At 35.8% G+C, this 13,433-nt stretch overlaps 1 protein-coding gene across 1 annotated transcript in view; it reads right to left on the bottom strand.

The window, feature by feature from the left end:
- The window catches only part of OSTN (osteocrin), a 36,895-nt gene that overhangs the window by 15,441 nt on the left and 8,021 nt on the right, over positions 1–13,433 (bottom strand). The window contains exons 2-3 of the mRNA XM_007467802.1: positions 11,784–11,882; positions 9,171–9,385 (exon numbers count right to left, since the gene is read on the bottom strand). Coding sequence (XP_007467864.1) covers positions 9,171–9,385; positions 11,784–11,882 — 314 coding nt within the window. The remainder of the gene's footprint in view (positions 1–9,170; positions 9,386–11,783; positions 11,883–13,433) is intronic.

Below are 13,433 nucleotides of genomic sequence, written 5' to 3'. Positions count from 1 at the left end.
CAAAAAAAAAAAAAAAAAAAAAACAACTTCTATCCAGCAAATGAATTTACATAAAAATGTCTTCTAGAATTTTCTTTTTGGGGGACTAGGTAATGTACATTTCAAAGCCCATATATGGAATCAAGTATTATCCCTTTTAGGAGAAAGTTTTAAACCTTCATATATGAGTTAAGGTATAGAGAAAAGGTAAAGGAACTTTACCATGGAGTTGAGCTGGGGTATAAGAGGCAAGCAGTAAAGAACAATTATTGGGAAAAATGACCCAAGATCAATGCTCAAGGGCATTTCCTATAGTACAGACAGGCTTTTAAATATGAGGAAGGAAATATGGAAACAGGGCACCACATTCTGAATCCTTTCTCTGTGTTCTTCACTATGAAATGGAGCCCATTTTGAACTACCGCCTTTGGGTATTAAACAATTAAGTGCTGGAAAAAAGTAGCAAAAATCATGAGATACCTAGGTTGGCCTCAGCCTGCAACATTGCTTCACAATGAAGTAGAAAGGTGAAATGTTAGGATTTTCACCTTTAATCTTTGGCATGGTCATCAAGAAGTGCAATCATATCTGACAAACTGAAGTTGGAATTGTTATTCTCAACTTTAGTCTGAACCTTACGTCTGGCTTTGGATGAAAACATATATACCGTTGGTACAGTTTTTCAAAATGATTTATTTAATGCAGGCATTCTAAGTGAATCTCACTTTTCCTGGCCTTGGACAAGTGCCTTATTCATATATAACTTTAATTTCTTTATCATAAACAGCTTATTTCAGTGGAAAGTCATTGAACTTGGAGTTCAACAACTTGATGTTCTAGCTACATTATGCCAAGGAGATCATTTTATATCTGTGAAAATATACTAATAAAATGGGGCTAATATCTTCTTAGGGTGTTAGGAATAAAAAAAAAACCCAGTGTATCAGAATGTTAAAATGGGATTCTTTCTATCTCAGTTTTGGCTGTGGCCTAGAAAAGTTGAAGGGGAAAAAAAAAGCAACAATGGTATTTTCTCTTGCATTCCAAAGTAAGGTGCTAGAGTTATGCACTATTTGTAAAGGAGGTTGTTACAAACTAATTTTCTCAACCTTCATCCAATAAAAAGATTGATATTGAATAGGTAAAGAAAGAGAATTTCTCTGGAACAAGTTTTTGGAGAACAGTGACATTTCCCTCTTCTTTCATATAGAGAAAGGGCTTCAAGAAAATCTTGACATGAACCCATTGAAGCAGGGTAGACCTCACCGAACAGACTATGAAATCTAAAGGGCAGGATGTTGTAAGAATTGGCTCAATGCCAGAGTGAAGAAATGGTTATATAAGCAACAGCTTTACTTTCAGTGACCAGAGTGAAGGATGTGGGTTTTCTGTGGAACAGATGTAGAGCAAGCATGTGGGTAGAGCTGGCCTAGGCTAATTATAAAAGGAAACTTCCCTGAAGGGCTTTCGGCCAGGGGTTATGGGTGAGGCACCAGGATGCTGCTGGTGGTGTCAAATGAAGAAACAGAGTGGGTTGGATAAAGGTGAGGAGTAAAACTGACCTGCTGAAAGAGAGGCACTGCTGGAGGCAAGGTATTTATGTCAATGTTCCCTATGGGGGTTATGCAATGACACCATAAAACGGCCCATGGTGAGGAATCATCTTTGAGCATTTACTGAGGCCAGAGAGCACAAAAGTCAAGTCATGATAGCATCAGTCAAGTAAGACTTTTCTTCACTTCTCTGCACCCACATCCCCAGTACTGGAGGAGACATAAAGCAGCCCAGTGTGGTAGAGGAAGGGGTGAGGACAAACTGACCACACACCTCTTCCGAGTGCAGCTTTCCAGCTTGAAAAGGAGAAACTTTATTAATATTCATAGTTTGGGCTAAAGCATATTATTTTTATTATTTTAATTACTGAAATATGATTGTTTTTCTAATAAAAGTGATGAGACAAATTTTTATTATTTCAGTGTGACCTGTAGAGTCATAGTACCTGCCTGAGTTTTTACCCAAGAGATAGGAAACAACTCCTACTGAATGGGTTTGAATGCATGTGGGTGAGGGGTAAAGTTGCTTTTCTAATTATGTTCTATGGAGTCTTCTCTTTCAATTAAGTGGTTATAATAACAATGTTAGAGAGCAAAGTGTTTATTGACCTGAATCTATAGAATGTATATAACTGTGCTGGGTGTCTTCCATCTGTTCTCCAGATACACTCTCTGACTTTTCTCACCCTACTTTCAGTCCAGGAAACTAACCTCTCTGGATCCCGGAAAAGTGCCTGTGCTCCCTGGCTTTAGTTTGGGACAGGCCTAATGGGCAGCCTTGGCAGGAGAGAGTGGAAGGAGACAGGAAGTGAAGTCAGGATAATTTTCCCCTCGCTGCCTCCTTGCAAGATCACTTCCTCCTAACTGAAGGTCACGGCTTCTCCCAAGGCATCTGACTCTTCAGACCAGGGTCCTGGGCTGTTGTGCCATCCATTATGATTTGCTTCTACCCAGCCTTTTGTAAATAGTCTTCCTGTGTCTAAATCCTCAAATTTTCCTATTTCAAATGTTTCCTGTTTCCTGCAGGAACCCTGACTGACACAATGATATTACTTGCTTTGCTGACCTCAAAATATTAATGGGAGAATTAAAACAATAATAGTTGTGAAAATGATTATCCTAATTAAATTCAGATATAAAGTATCATTAGTTTTGTTAATATTTTACAAGGCATTTTCAGTGTTGTGTGAAGAAGTAAGAGAAACCACCCTTTAGAAAAATTCCGATACCTTCTAATATTAAAGTGTCATTCAAATAGTAGATACAATTTTGCTAGGGATATGGTCATAGCTGCTTCCTTTTATTTTTCATAAGCTGAATGACCATTAACTTCAGGCTTTAAACAAGTGAACCGAATGAAGAAATATTTTGAACTTCAAAGCATAGTTGAGATAACCCTGCCCTGAGAATTAAAGTAACTTGCACATCCAATTGAAAATGAAGCTAGTGTCATATTCAGGTGAAAAAAATGTTAAATATGATATAAAATAGGAAACAACAGATGGTTCTTTGCTTCATTTTATGATGATCTGACATGGACTTTGCCCTGGTATATTTTATGTTTGTTTGTTTTCTTTTTTCTTTCTCCCTAGCTGTTCATTCATTCTTCACATTTCCATCTCTTAGGGACCTTTTCAAAAGCAGAGTTTAAAATTTTTCTTTTCTGAATATTTTATAGTAATAGAAAATAAAGTAATGCATTTCATATGCGTGAGACAGAGTTTTAAAATCTGGAGTCATGTAATTCAAGGATCCATAAACATGGATGGGAAATGTTACACCTTTAGTCTCATTATCCCCTAATTGAAATATAGCATTTGTTTCAGTTATGAATATAGAGAACAAATCACAAAGGTGTCAGTAGTAAGTAAACCCTTGTCACAGTAGAAATCACAGCTACATTCGGATCACATTTTTGTCATTACAGACACTTTGTAATTGTTTTTATGTTCAGCACTACTTGAATTTATTGTTATTTAGACATGTCTTTTAGATCTTATTTTATGCATTAATAAAGAAGCATATATGTTGTCATATTACAAATTCATTTTAAGTATTATGATAATTCTGTTTCTATATATTAGTAACCTTTGAACTCATGACGTTTGTCCATTTAAAAACAATATTCTGAGAAGGGGTCCACAGTGGCCCACGACACAGAAAGAGCTTATGAATTCTTAGATTTAGTGATGGGTGAAATCTTTGGGCTACTGTATGGAAAATGGATCTCAGACTTATAACCTTCTCTCGGTGAGTATGAGAAAATAGAAAATGCACGCCCTGAGAAGGAGAAAAATCGATGGCGTATACATGAACATCACAAGTGTTCGTAAGCAACAAAGAAATTGTTTTGTATACGTTCATGCATAGTAAGGTAACAAGATAATCCTGGCCTTGTGAATAATTCAAAAGCAAGTAAAGAAGTAATAAAGCTATCTGGACTAAAGGACCAAAGGTCTTATCTCATATAATGTAATCAAAGAACAGCAAATAACATTATGTACAGCTCTCCCAAGCAAAATTACTATAATTGTTAGAAATCTTTTAATAAAATAGTTGTAAAATTCTAAACTGTATATTCTTGCTACTAAATGTAGGAAAACATTCATTTTAGTCCTGTGACTTTATCATATACATTTAAATGATTCTCAAATATCTTTGCAACAGATGATAGAAAAATTTAACATTTAATGTTTTTTGAGTTAGCATTATACTTCGAAAGAAATCTAAAATTATTTTTCAATTAAAACTCAAGAATGTGTATAGAAATATATTATGCAATATCTATTACTTATCTCCCATTGTTTTCCAAATCTCTAATAGCCAAATTTAATGTTTGCTTTAAGACCAAGAACAGGAATTCCTGAATAAAAAATGAATCCTGAAGGAAAATCTCACAAAAAGTGTCCTTGGAATCTAATTCGAAGGGGTAAAACATCCACTATCAAAAATAAAAGTACAAAAGACATAAATTATATGTAAAAAAGAAAACTACTAATTTGTATATGTCATTCTAAATAAATGCTAAATAAAACAATCCTGATATAGGAGGTCACCTTTGTTGTTAAGCCATAGAGTACAAAGGAGCAGAGTCTCTGTATTCTAACGGTAGTCATGAAACAAAATATAGAGTCTTGATTAGGGGAAATCCTCAATTTTTCAAGCTCATGCATAAACTTCTGTGCAAATGCATTAGCTGTCCTTAACACTTCCAACCTTCTGGAAGTAGCTGAAGGTGAAGGGAAAGGTAGAGAAAAAGGCAAAAGAAAATTGACCAGTTTTGACCTCTGAAGATCATTAATTACTAATATCTTTTCTTTATACAACACTCAATGGGACCATCACAATCTGGTTCCAGAGACACTGACTAAGATTATATAGGTTTTGTACTGCACAGTCCAGAGGGTAACAATATGAATGATTGCTGAATACAGCATCCCTGTTTGGTCCTAACTCTCCTTCCCAATTTTATTTTTAACCCTGCTTCTTAGGTTGTAGGTTGATAATGAACCTACACCATGCTATTTAGTCATCCCAAGAACATGCCCTGAATGTTCAGGCCTTTAAGCCATCTCTTACCTGACTTCCTTTTAACAGAATAATTTTTCTTGATCCAATTAACCTTTCAAAAATAGTACTAGCTATTTGGGTCAAAATTTGCTGTTATTACGGAATGCAGCAAATCATCTTTTTTCACCATTTTTGGAAAATTATTGAAAAAAATACCCATAATTTCTTTAAATAGTGATTCTCTTCTAATTATCACTATTAAACTCTAATTAGATTAAATTGTATGTTATAATTTCTCATTCTGTTCTCCATACCTTTGTGATATATTCTGAGTCATTTTCTTAGCGTTATCATATGGTGAATGTATTTACTCTTCTGCCAGGTCTAATCTCTTGTTTATCTTATTCTTTCATTTCATTTCTTTAATTTGTTATGAAATATTTCAAACACAGGTGAAAATAGAATAGTATAATAGAATCCCATGTATGCATCATTCTAAGTCAACAATTACTGATTATGGTAGGTCTTGTTTCATTTATTCCACTCCCACTCCTGTATTATTTTGAAGCAAATCCCAGACAAATACTTACAACTAAATATTTAAATAACAATAAATCTAATTTTTAATGTAACCACAGTACCATTTTCATATTTAAAAGAGACAGTAGGGCTTCCCTGGTGGTGCAGTGGTTAAGAATCCGCCTGCCAATGCAGGGGACACGGGTTCGAGCCCTGGTGGGGGAAGATCCCACATGCCGCGGAGCAACTAAGCCCGTGTGCCACAACTACTGAGCCTGCTCTCTAGAGCCTGCGAGCCACAACTACTGAGCCCACGTGCTGCAACCACCGAAGCCCATGCACCTAGAGCCCGAGCTCCGCAACAAAAGAAGCCACCGCAATGAAAAGCCCGAGCACCGCAAAGAAGAGTAGCCCCCACTCACCACAACTAGAGAAAGCCGCGCGCAGCAACAAACACCCAACACAGCCAAAAAGGAAAAAAAAAAAAAGACAATAATTACTTAAAATCATTAAGTAGCCACAGTGCACATTCACAATTGTCTCTTACACATGTTAATTTTTAAACAGACCATTGCTTGAATTAGAACCCCCCAAAATTGTGTCTAGTTAATAAGTCCCTTAAATCTACTTTCATCTTTTGGATCCCTTCCCTCCTCCATCTCTTGTTTTTCTTCAAATCTTTGTAAATTATTTATTGAAGAAACTAGGTTATTTATTCTGCTGTTTTCTACAGTCTGTAGACTGCTGTTTGCTTCCCTATAATGTTTCTGAAGTCATTTCTTTGTCTTCTATATTTCCTGGAAATTGGCAGGTAGAACTAGAGGCAAGAAATTTTTTTTTCTTCTCAATTCTGTTATATAGGTAGTGTTGAGTTCTTCCATCAGGGAGCATATAATGACTCACTGTTTTTCCTTTTGTGATGCTAGCAGAAACTGACAATCATTGTCTAGAGCCATCATTCCATTAGGGTTTGCAAAATAGAGACATTCTAATACTACCACTCCTTCTCCATTTATTAGCTGGAATAATTCTATAAAGAGAAAATTCCACGTTTTCCTTCGTCTCCATGTCTGCAAGCAACTATTTGTTGTAATATCCTTTTATGCTCAGTTAATAGCTATGAAGCAATCAAAAACTCATTCTAAATTTCATATGCTCCCCCCTACTGTCCCTGAATTGCTTGATACTTTGCTGTATCTATATTGTCAGACTGCATAACTATAACACATGGCACTCTTTTTTTTTGTAACCATCATCACACTTTAATTCTAAAGTTATGTTCACACCAATTCTTATGATGTTACCTCTCCAGTCATTTTGATTGTTTGAAGAATTTCATCCAGTAGCTTCCTCAGGAAGTACTCATGAGAACAATATTCCCTAATTTTTTACACACTTATAATAGTTTATTTTTAGCCTTTATATGTGAAAATCTGTTCAAATGACTAAGTGCTTGCCAATTTCCTTTTCTTACAAGCCAAGCTATGTTAGATAGATTATATCTCCTAATATAGTATCTCTTTATGACACTTCCTAAAGAAATTGTTATGATGGAATCTCAATGTAGATTACATATATTTATAAGGTTTATGTAATAAATATTTGGTGTATATGCTATGTATGCTATTATAAATTCCTATATAAATATCTACATAAATGTTGACATGTTGACTTTCAAATTATTTTGTAGACTGTACTGCAAGATCCAGGAATCAAAGAAATACTAGTTATTAGAAGGCACAATATTTTCTCCACTTAACCTTTGGCTTTCTATAACCTTCTTGAAAAATTGCCTCTCTTCTGGCTTTGTGTTATAATTTGTTATAAATATTTCTATGTTTCTTACTGGTATGTGATCTCTTTGAGGGACAAAGACTGTATTTTCCTTCCTTTTTCCACCGTAGCCCAACACAGTGCCTAGAACATAAATGGGACTAACTTGTATTTGTTTAATTAGAATACGATCTGAATTTCAAAATACATGTGTGGTATTTTTTTCAAGTACGTGTTGGATAAATTATAGTCCCAAAGTGATGATTTTATTTACTAGTGTAACTTTGAGAATCTTTCAGAAGTCTAGCAAATTGCATCCTGTATTGATGAGAATCATCGAGCAAAAGCAAAGTCACGGACCAGGAACAAATGTGATGTGTCCTAGAACTCCAAGTAACCAAGTGAAACTGGACTAAAGGATGTGGAAATGAGTGCAGGAATAAAAGAGGTGCCAGATTATGAAAATTTTCATAGAATTTCCTTAAGGAGTTTGCTTTTATCTTGTAAGCAATGGGAATTTTTCATGAAGAGTTTTTTTTTTTTTTTTTTTGCGGTACACGGGCCTCTCAGTGCTGTCGCCTCTCCCATTGTGGAGCACAGGCTCCGGACGCGCAGGCTCAGCGGCCATGGCTCACGGGCCCAGCTGCTCCGCGGCATGTGGGATCTTCCCGGAACGGGGCACGAACCCTTGTGCCCTGCATCGGCAGGCGGACTCTCAACCACTGCGCCACCAGGGAAGCCCTCATGAAAAGATTTTTGTGTTAGATGATTCCCCTGGTAGCAGAGTAAAGGATGCATTCACCAATAAAGGGGTGAGGATGGTGGTGGAAATGGAGATGGGGAAAGACTGGAGAAAGAAAACATGTCAAAAAGATGATTTAGGCCAGAATTAGGAACGCCTTAATGTAAAAGGATATTCTGGAGATATTAAACATATAAAACAAGTAGGATTTAGAGAATTTAGTGAATAATGGAACGTTTAAAGTAAGCAAATGGAATCCTGGTGAGCAAAAGGGATCCTAGTAAATTCCCCAAATTCCAGACTTTGGGGAATTGGGTGATCTTTTGTGTCACTGCTGCTGTGAAATGTACAGCATGAGGAACAGATACTGAGGGGGTAGAAAATGAATTAAGTTTGGAATGACTGCTTTAAAGTACTGACACTTACTCAATGATTAAAGAGAGATTTAATTATTCTAATTCTGTTATAATAGTTAACAGTTTACAAAGTACTCATTTGATTTTTATAGAGGTAAGTAATTATCCCCATTTTCCAGATAAATAAGCTGAGGATCACAGAGAATAAGATTCTTATACAAGTCACATGGCTAGAAATGCTTAGAAATTTGACTTAAACATATGTGTCCTGACTCCAGGTCCTGCGAGCTCTTCACTGCCTTCTTGGTATAGGAGAGGGGACTTATTCACATCATTTGGAATGCTGTGTAACAAGGGTAAAAATAAAATGGTATTGTGGTTACCTTTATTAAAGAGAAAATGCAACTGACCAGAACATTTATCTCATAGGACACACTTTTCCCCTTGCTTCCCAAATGCTGTTATGTCTTGTAAGAGCTACTTTATATTTACATGCAACAGAATCTCCTTCAGAAAACATTTTGACAAAAATACTTGTGCGTACTGTAGCAGTTATTTTGCTTCCTAAACATTATTTCTAAAATTATGCCATTAAACTCAGAAATTAGCTAAGACACTTTTAAATCTGTTTACCTACAAGGTTTTCATTGTATTTTTTTAATGTGGACTTCTCTGTTTCTGAACCCAGAGTAGAAGAATTAGAAAATGAAAATGTTCCTTCTCTAAGAGTTCACTTACCTCTGTTTACCTTTATGATCTACAGAGCCAGCTGAGAGTCTGTCCAGGGGAGAACCAAAACCAGAGAAGCTTCTTTTCTTCTTTGTTTCAATCACATCATTCTCCAGAGACACAAGTTCATCAAGAAGTAAGAGTTTTGCTGCCAGATCAGTGGCTGATTTCTCTTCCTTGACTGTGGGAGGTGACTGAACATCTAAGACTCTAGAATCAAAGGCCTATAGGGCAGGAAAGGTGATTCCATTCATTAACAAGAAGAAAATACATACAATCATCTGCAATTGGCTTTTGCTATTTTTAGCTGACATGCCTGTCATGAACCTTGATTTCTCATGAGTTATGATCCAGAGAGAAAGACTTTTGGGGACAAAAACACATAGAGATGAGTTTTATCCAAAAGAAATGAAAGGGAAACTAAACACACACACACACATACACGCTCACACAAAGAAAAAAGAAAGGGTAAACTCCTCTAAAGGAGGCCTGCCTCTAACATTTAGTATAACTGATTATTCTTTCAGATTCTTTCGCAGTAACAACTGCATCCTTCCTTATTACTCCAAAAGCACTTTATCTATACTTCTTTCATCACTGCCATCATTACATTTTCCCTTGTATTAGATTAGCTACAATATATTTGTATTGCCTATTAGATTGTGAGTAACTTGAGGGCAAAGACTGTCTAATTAGTCTTTTATCTGCTCTACTCAATGCCTATCCCAGTATTTTGCTCATAGTTAGTACTCAGTAAATTTCTGCTGAATATTTATTGAATGAATTCTGAAAAAATCTAAACCTCACGTTATTTTCTTTTCACCACTCATTCATTCCTTACTGACTCAAGGCTCTAAACATCCACTGTGCAGGTCCTGCGTTAGACCCAAGAGATACAAAAATGAGTAAAATCCAGTCTGTGCCCTGAAGGAGCTTACCATCTCCACCCATGTGATTTACTAACAAATATTAATGAGTGTCTATGATGAGTCAGAGCTATCCCAAGGACTTTATTGTCCCATGTCAGATTTCTTGTTTATTTGTTTGTTTACACATATTGCCACTTGGCATGTCATCCAAACCATAAAAGTATAAGCTTCCAGTTTGTGAAGTCTGTCTTCCTTTCTCAGGCGCAATCACGGCATTTCAGAAAATGCTCCTGCTAACAATCTGGAGTCATTTTGTTGTGCAGGGGATGCTGCTTCTTTCCCAGGAGCCTGAGACTATTCCCCTGTGGGAAGAAGGGTTAATAACTACAGGGGTCTCTTCCCTTTCCTCCTTTAGTCACATTCTTGCCAGACTCTTGGTCTGGGAAAGACTCTTTTTCTTCACTTCCTGTCTTTATTTTTGAGTTACTTCTCTTATTCTCTTTCTATTCCCTTCATTTTTTTCTCAATAAAATGAAACAGTAGTACTTTCCAAGCCTTTTCATCATTGACTCACACGATTCTCTTTTGCAATACTTAGAGCCCACCTCAAAGCTCTTGAGACCTAAAGTCATTGAGCTCCTTCTTTGCTAAACCAGTGAAATCTGCTCTAAGTCTGGCCAGTTCTTTCTGGAAAACCCCTCTTGCCCTGCTCTTTCTGATTCCCATGAGGAGAGATTTATATCAGGTCCTCTTCACTGCTTAGTGCACACTCTCAATCACCATATAATTTATTTATCTCCTCTCTCTCTCTCTCTCTTTTTGCTATTCTGTCCTGAATACTGCCATGAAGTTAATTATCCCCAAACACTACTTTCATCATATAAAAACATTAGAAACCTCTATAGCTCTTTGTAACTCATAGTTCAAAGCCCACAACTTTAAAGAAAACCTCAACTTCTGTTACTTCCCTACATAAGCCTGGCAGCATAGAAACTAAAGAGGGGAAGGATCTTATAATCATGAGAAAGAAACTCTTAAGAGCAGGAGGCAAACCTCCAAAGGGCAAATTTAGGAGATCTTTTATTATCTCTCAGAGCTTCTTCCAAAAACTATGTGTTCATTCTTCCAACTGACATATATACAAAGTAGGTTTTTGTTTCTTTTTAAAGATATGCTTAATCATCAGGAAAAATTCACAAAACTTGTATAAAACTTGTCCTTCAGTAAAACACATTTCCGATTCTCACTTTATGTTATTTAAGAAGCACAAAGAATGTATGTTTCTATTAAGATCAAATGAGCCAAATTAACTTTTCTCTTTGTGGCGATGTCCTCACATTTCTTTTCCTTTGTAGTTTAGTCTTGGCAGCAAGAAAACATCTGTAGAGTGATAAAATTTTGGCCCAACTACTCAAATCGTGATATGTAAACGACTTCAAATTTCACATAAAAGCACTTCATGTAATTGATTCAATTGTAAATATGGATGAAATTATAATGAATTTTCTCCTATAGTTTTTGGTCTATGGAATACAAATCTCTGTTGTTACTTACAGCTTTTTTTTTTAACATTTAGATACCTGGTTTTCTCAGAATCCACAGTGAGGACAAGGCATAGAAAGAAATGCCTATTTACTTGATTTTTGTGTTATCAAACCTTCTCCCTACTCGTCAGCAACACCTGCTTCTGACATTAGTAAAAATGGCTTATGTTCATAAAAGAAGTATGGTCCCTTAAGCTAGTTTCCATTACCTCTGCTGTGACATCCACTGAGAGCACTTTTCCTGAGCTCCAGACCATCAACGTCGCAGCCAGGATAAAATGTGCACTTGCCAATCTCCAGTCCAGCATCTAAGGGTCATACACATCAGGGTTAACATTGATTAGTCTGGCAAGATAGAAAACAAAAATGTCTATAAAGTTTGTTATAGGCAGGTAATAAACCAAATTATTCAGCTTCTATGTGTTGGAGTGCACCTCTGCAAAACTTATATAATACTTAATAGAAGCTGTCAATCTCCCAGAATGAATTCTATCAAGGATTCATTTCCATGGAAACCTAGACTGGGGTTGTACAGCTATAATCATAATTTAACTCTAACCCAAGTCTGAAAATCTAGTTTGTGAAACTTTATTCTTTGACTCTCTAATCCACAGATTACAACCTCATGTACCTAAGGGGAAATGCGTTAAATCGACTAGGTATGAGAGACTAAGGCCTGGTGGGATTTGTAGTGAGCAAGAGAGAATGTGCTGTGTCTAAAAGCAATTCAATTCAAAATTTCAGAAACACCACAGTTCCAATAGGAGACTATCTTTATGTCCTGTGATATGTAAAGATTTCTTGAGCAAGATTCAAAAGGTAGATATCATGGAAAAAATGAACGAATTACACTATATCAAAATTGAAAAATTCTACATGATAAATACAGTAAACAAATTATAATAAAAACCAAATTTAAAATGGAATATATTTTCAACAGATATAAAAAAGAAAGATTAGCATTTGGAACATTTAAATAACTGTGATAAATAAAATTTTAAAAACAGATTCACAATTAAGTAAAACTGGGCCAAAGTTTATAAGGAGACATATATCTGAAAGTTCACAGCTTCATTTTATATAGTAGTAAAAAAACGAATCAACTCAAGTACCCTACTCAAAAGGAAATGGATTGATCAAATGAGGTAAATTCATACTATGGACTTTATGCAAATAAATTAAATATGGGTGTTATCTACTGTTCAAAACAAATGACCTGAATGTTATGTGTAATTATATGCAAGGATTTAGAAAAACAGATTTGAGGGGACATTAGAAGTTCTAGAACAATACATATGCCATGCTACCATTTACCTAAATTGGAAATACGTAAAGCAATTTCATATATTTTGAAATCTATACATATAATTAAAATATAAACCAGTGGAACTTGATTCATGACTATGATTACTTCTGGGGAGGGTGGGGAGTATATGAGATTATGGAGAAAAACATAAGGGACTCAGTTTTTATCTCTCTCTGTATACATAGTAAAGCAAACATGTTAAAAGATTACATTTGTTAATTCTGTGTAGTAAGCACAAAGGTGTATCATTTATGAATTTTTACATTAAAAAAACTATAAATCCAATTAAAGCTTATCTACAACCGAGATCAAGCCTGCTGGATGCCAGTTTTGCCACTGGTTAAAGCAGAAGGCCTTACCCTGCTGGGAAAAGCTCACGGGCTGTGAGCTACCAACAGAACGGGCTTGACTTCACCACTTAGCACATGACATTGGGAAGTCCCCCAGGTCATCCTTCATGAATGAGAAGTTTCAGTAAACTTCTGTTGCCTTAAAAAAATCATTTGGAAACCTACAGGGAGCAAAAAGAAAGGGATCCTAGGATCGATCGGAA

The sequence above is a fragment of the Lipotes vexillifer genome, unplaced genomic scaffold (assembly GCF_000442215.2).
Source record: "Lipotes vexillifer unplaced genomic scaffold, Lipotes_vexillifer_v1.1 scaffold228, whole genome shotgun sequence".
NCBI classification, from domain to species: domain Eukaryota; kingdom Metazoa; phylum Chordata; class Mammalia; order Artiodactyla; family Lipotidae; genus Lipotes; species Lipotes vexillifer.
The sequence above is the reverse complement of the archived record's forward strand: the minus strand, read 5'-3'. Positions and strand labels throughout refer to the sequence as shown.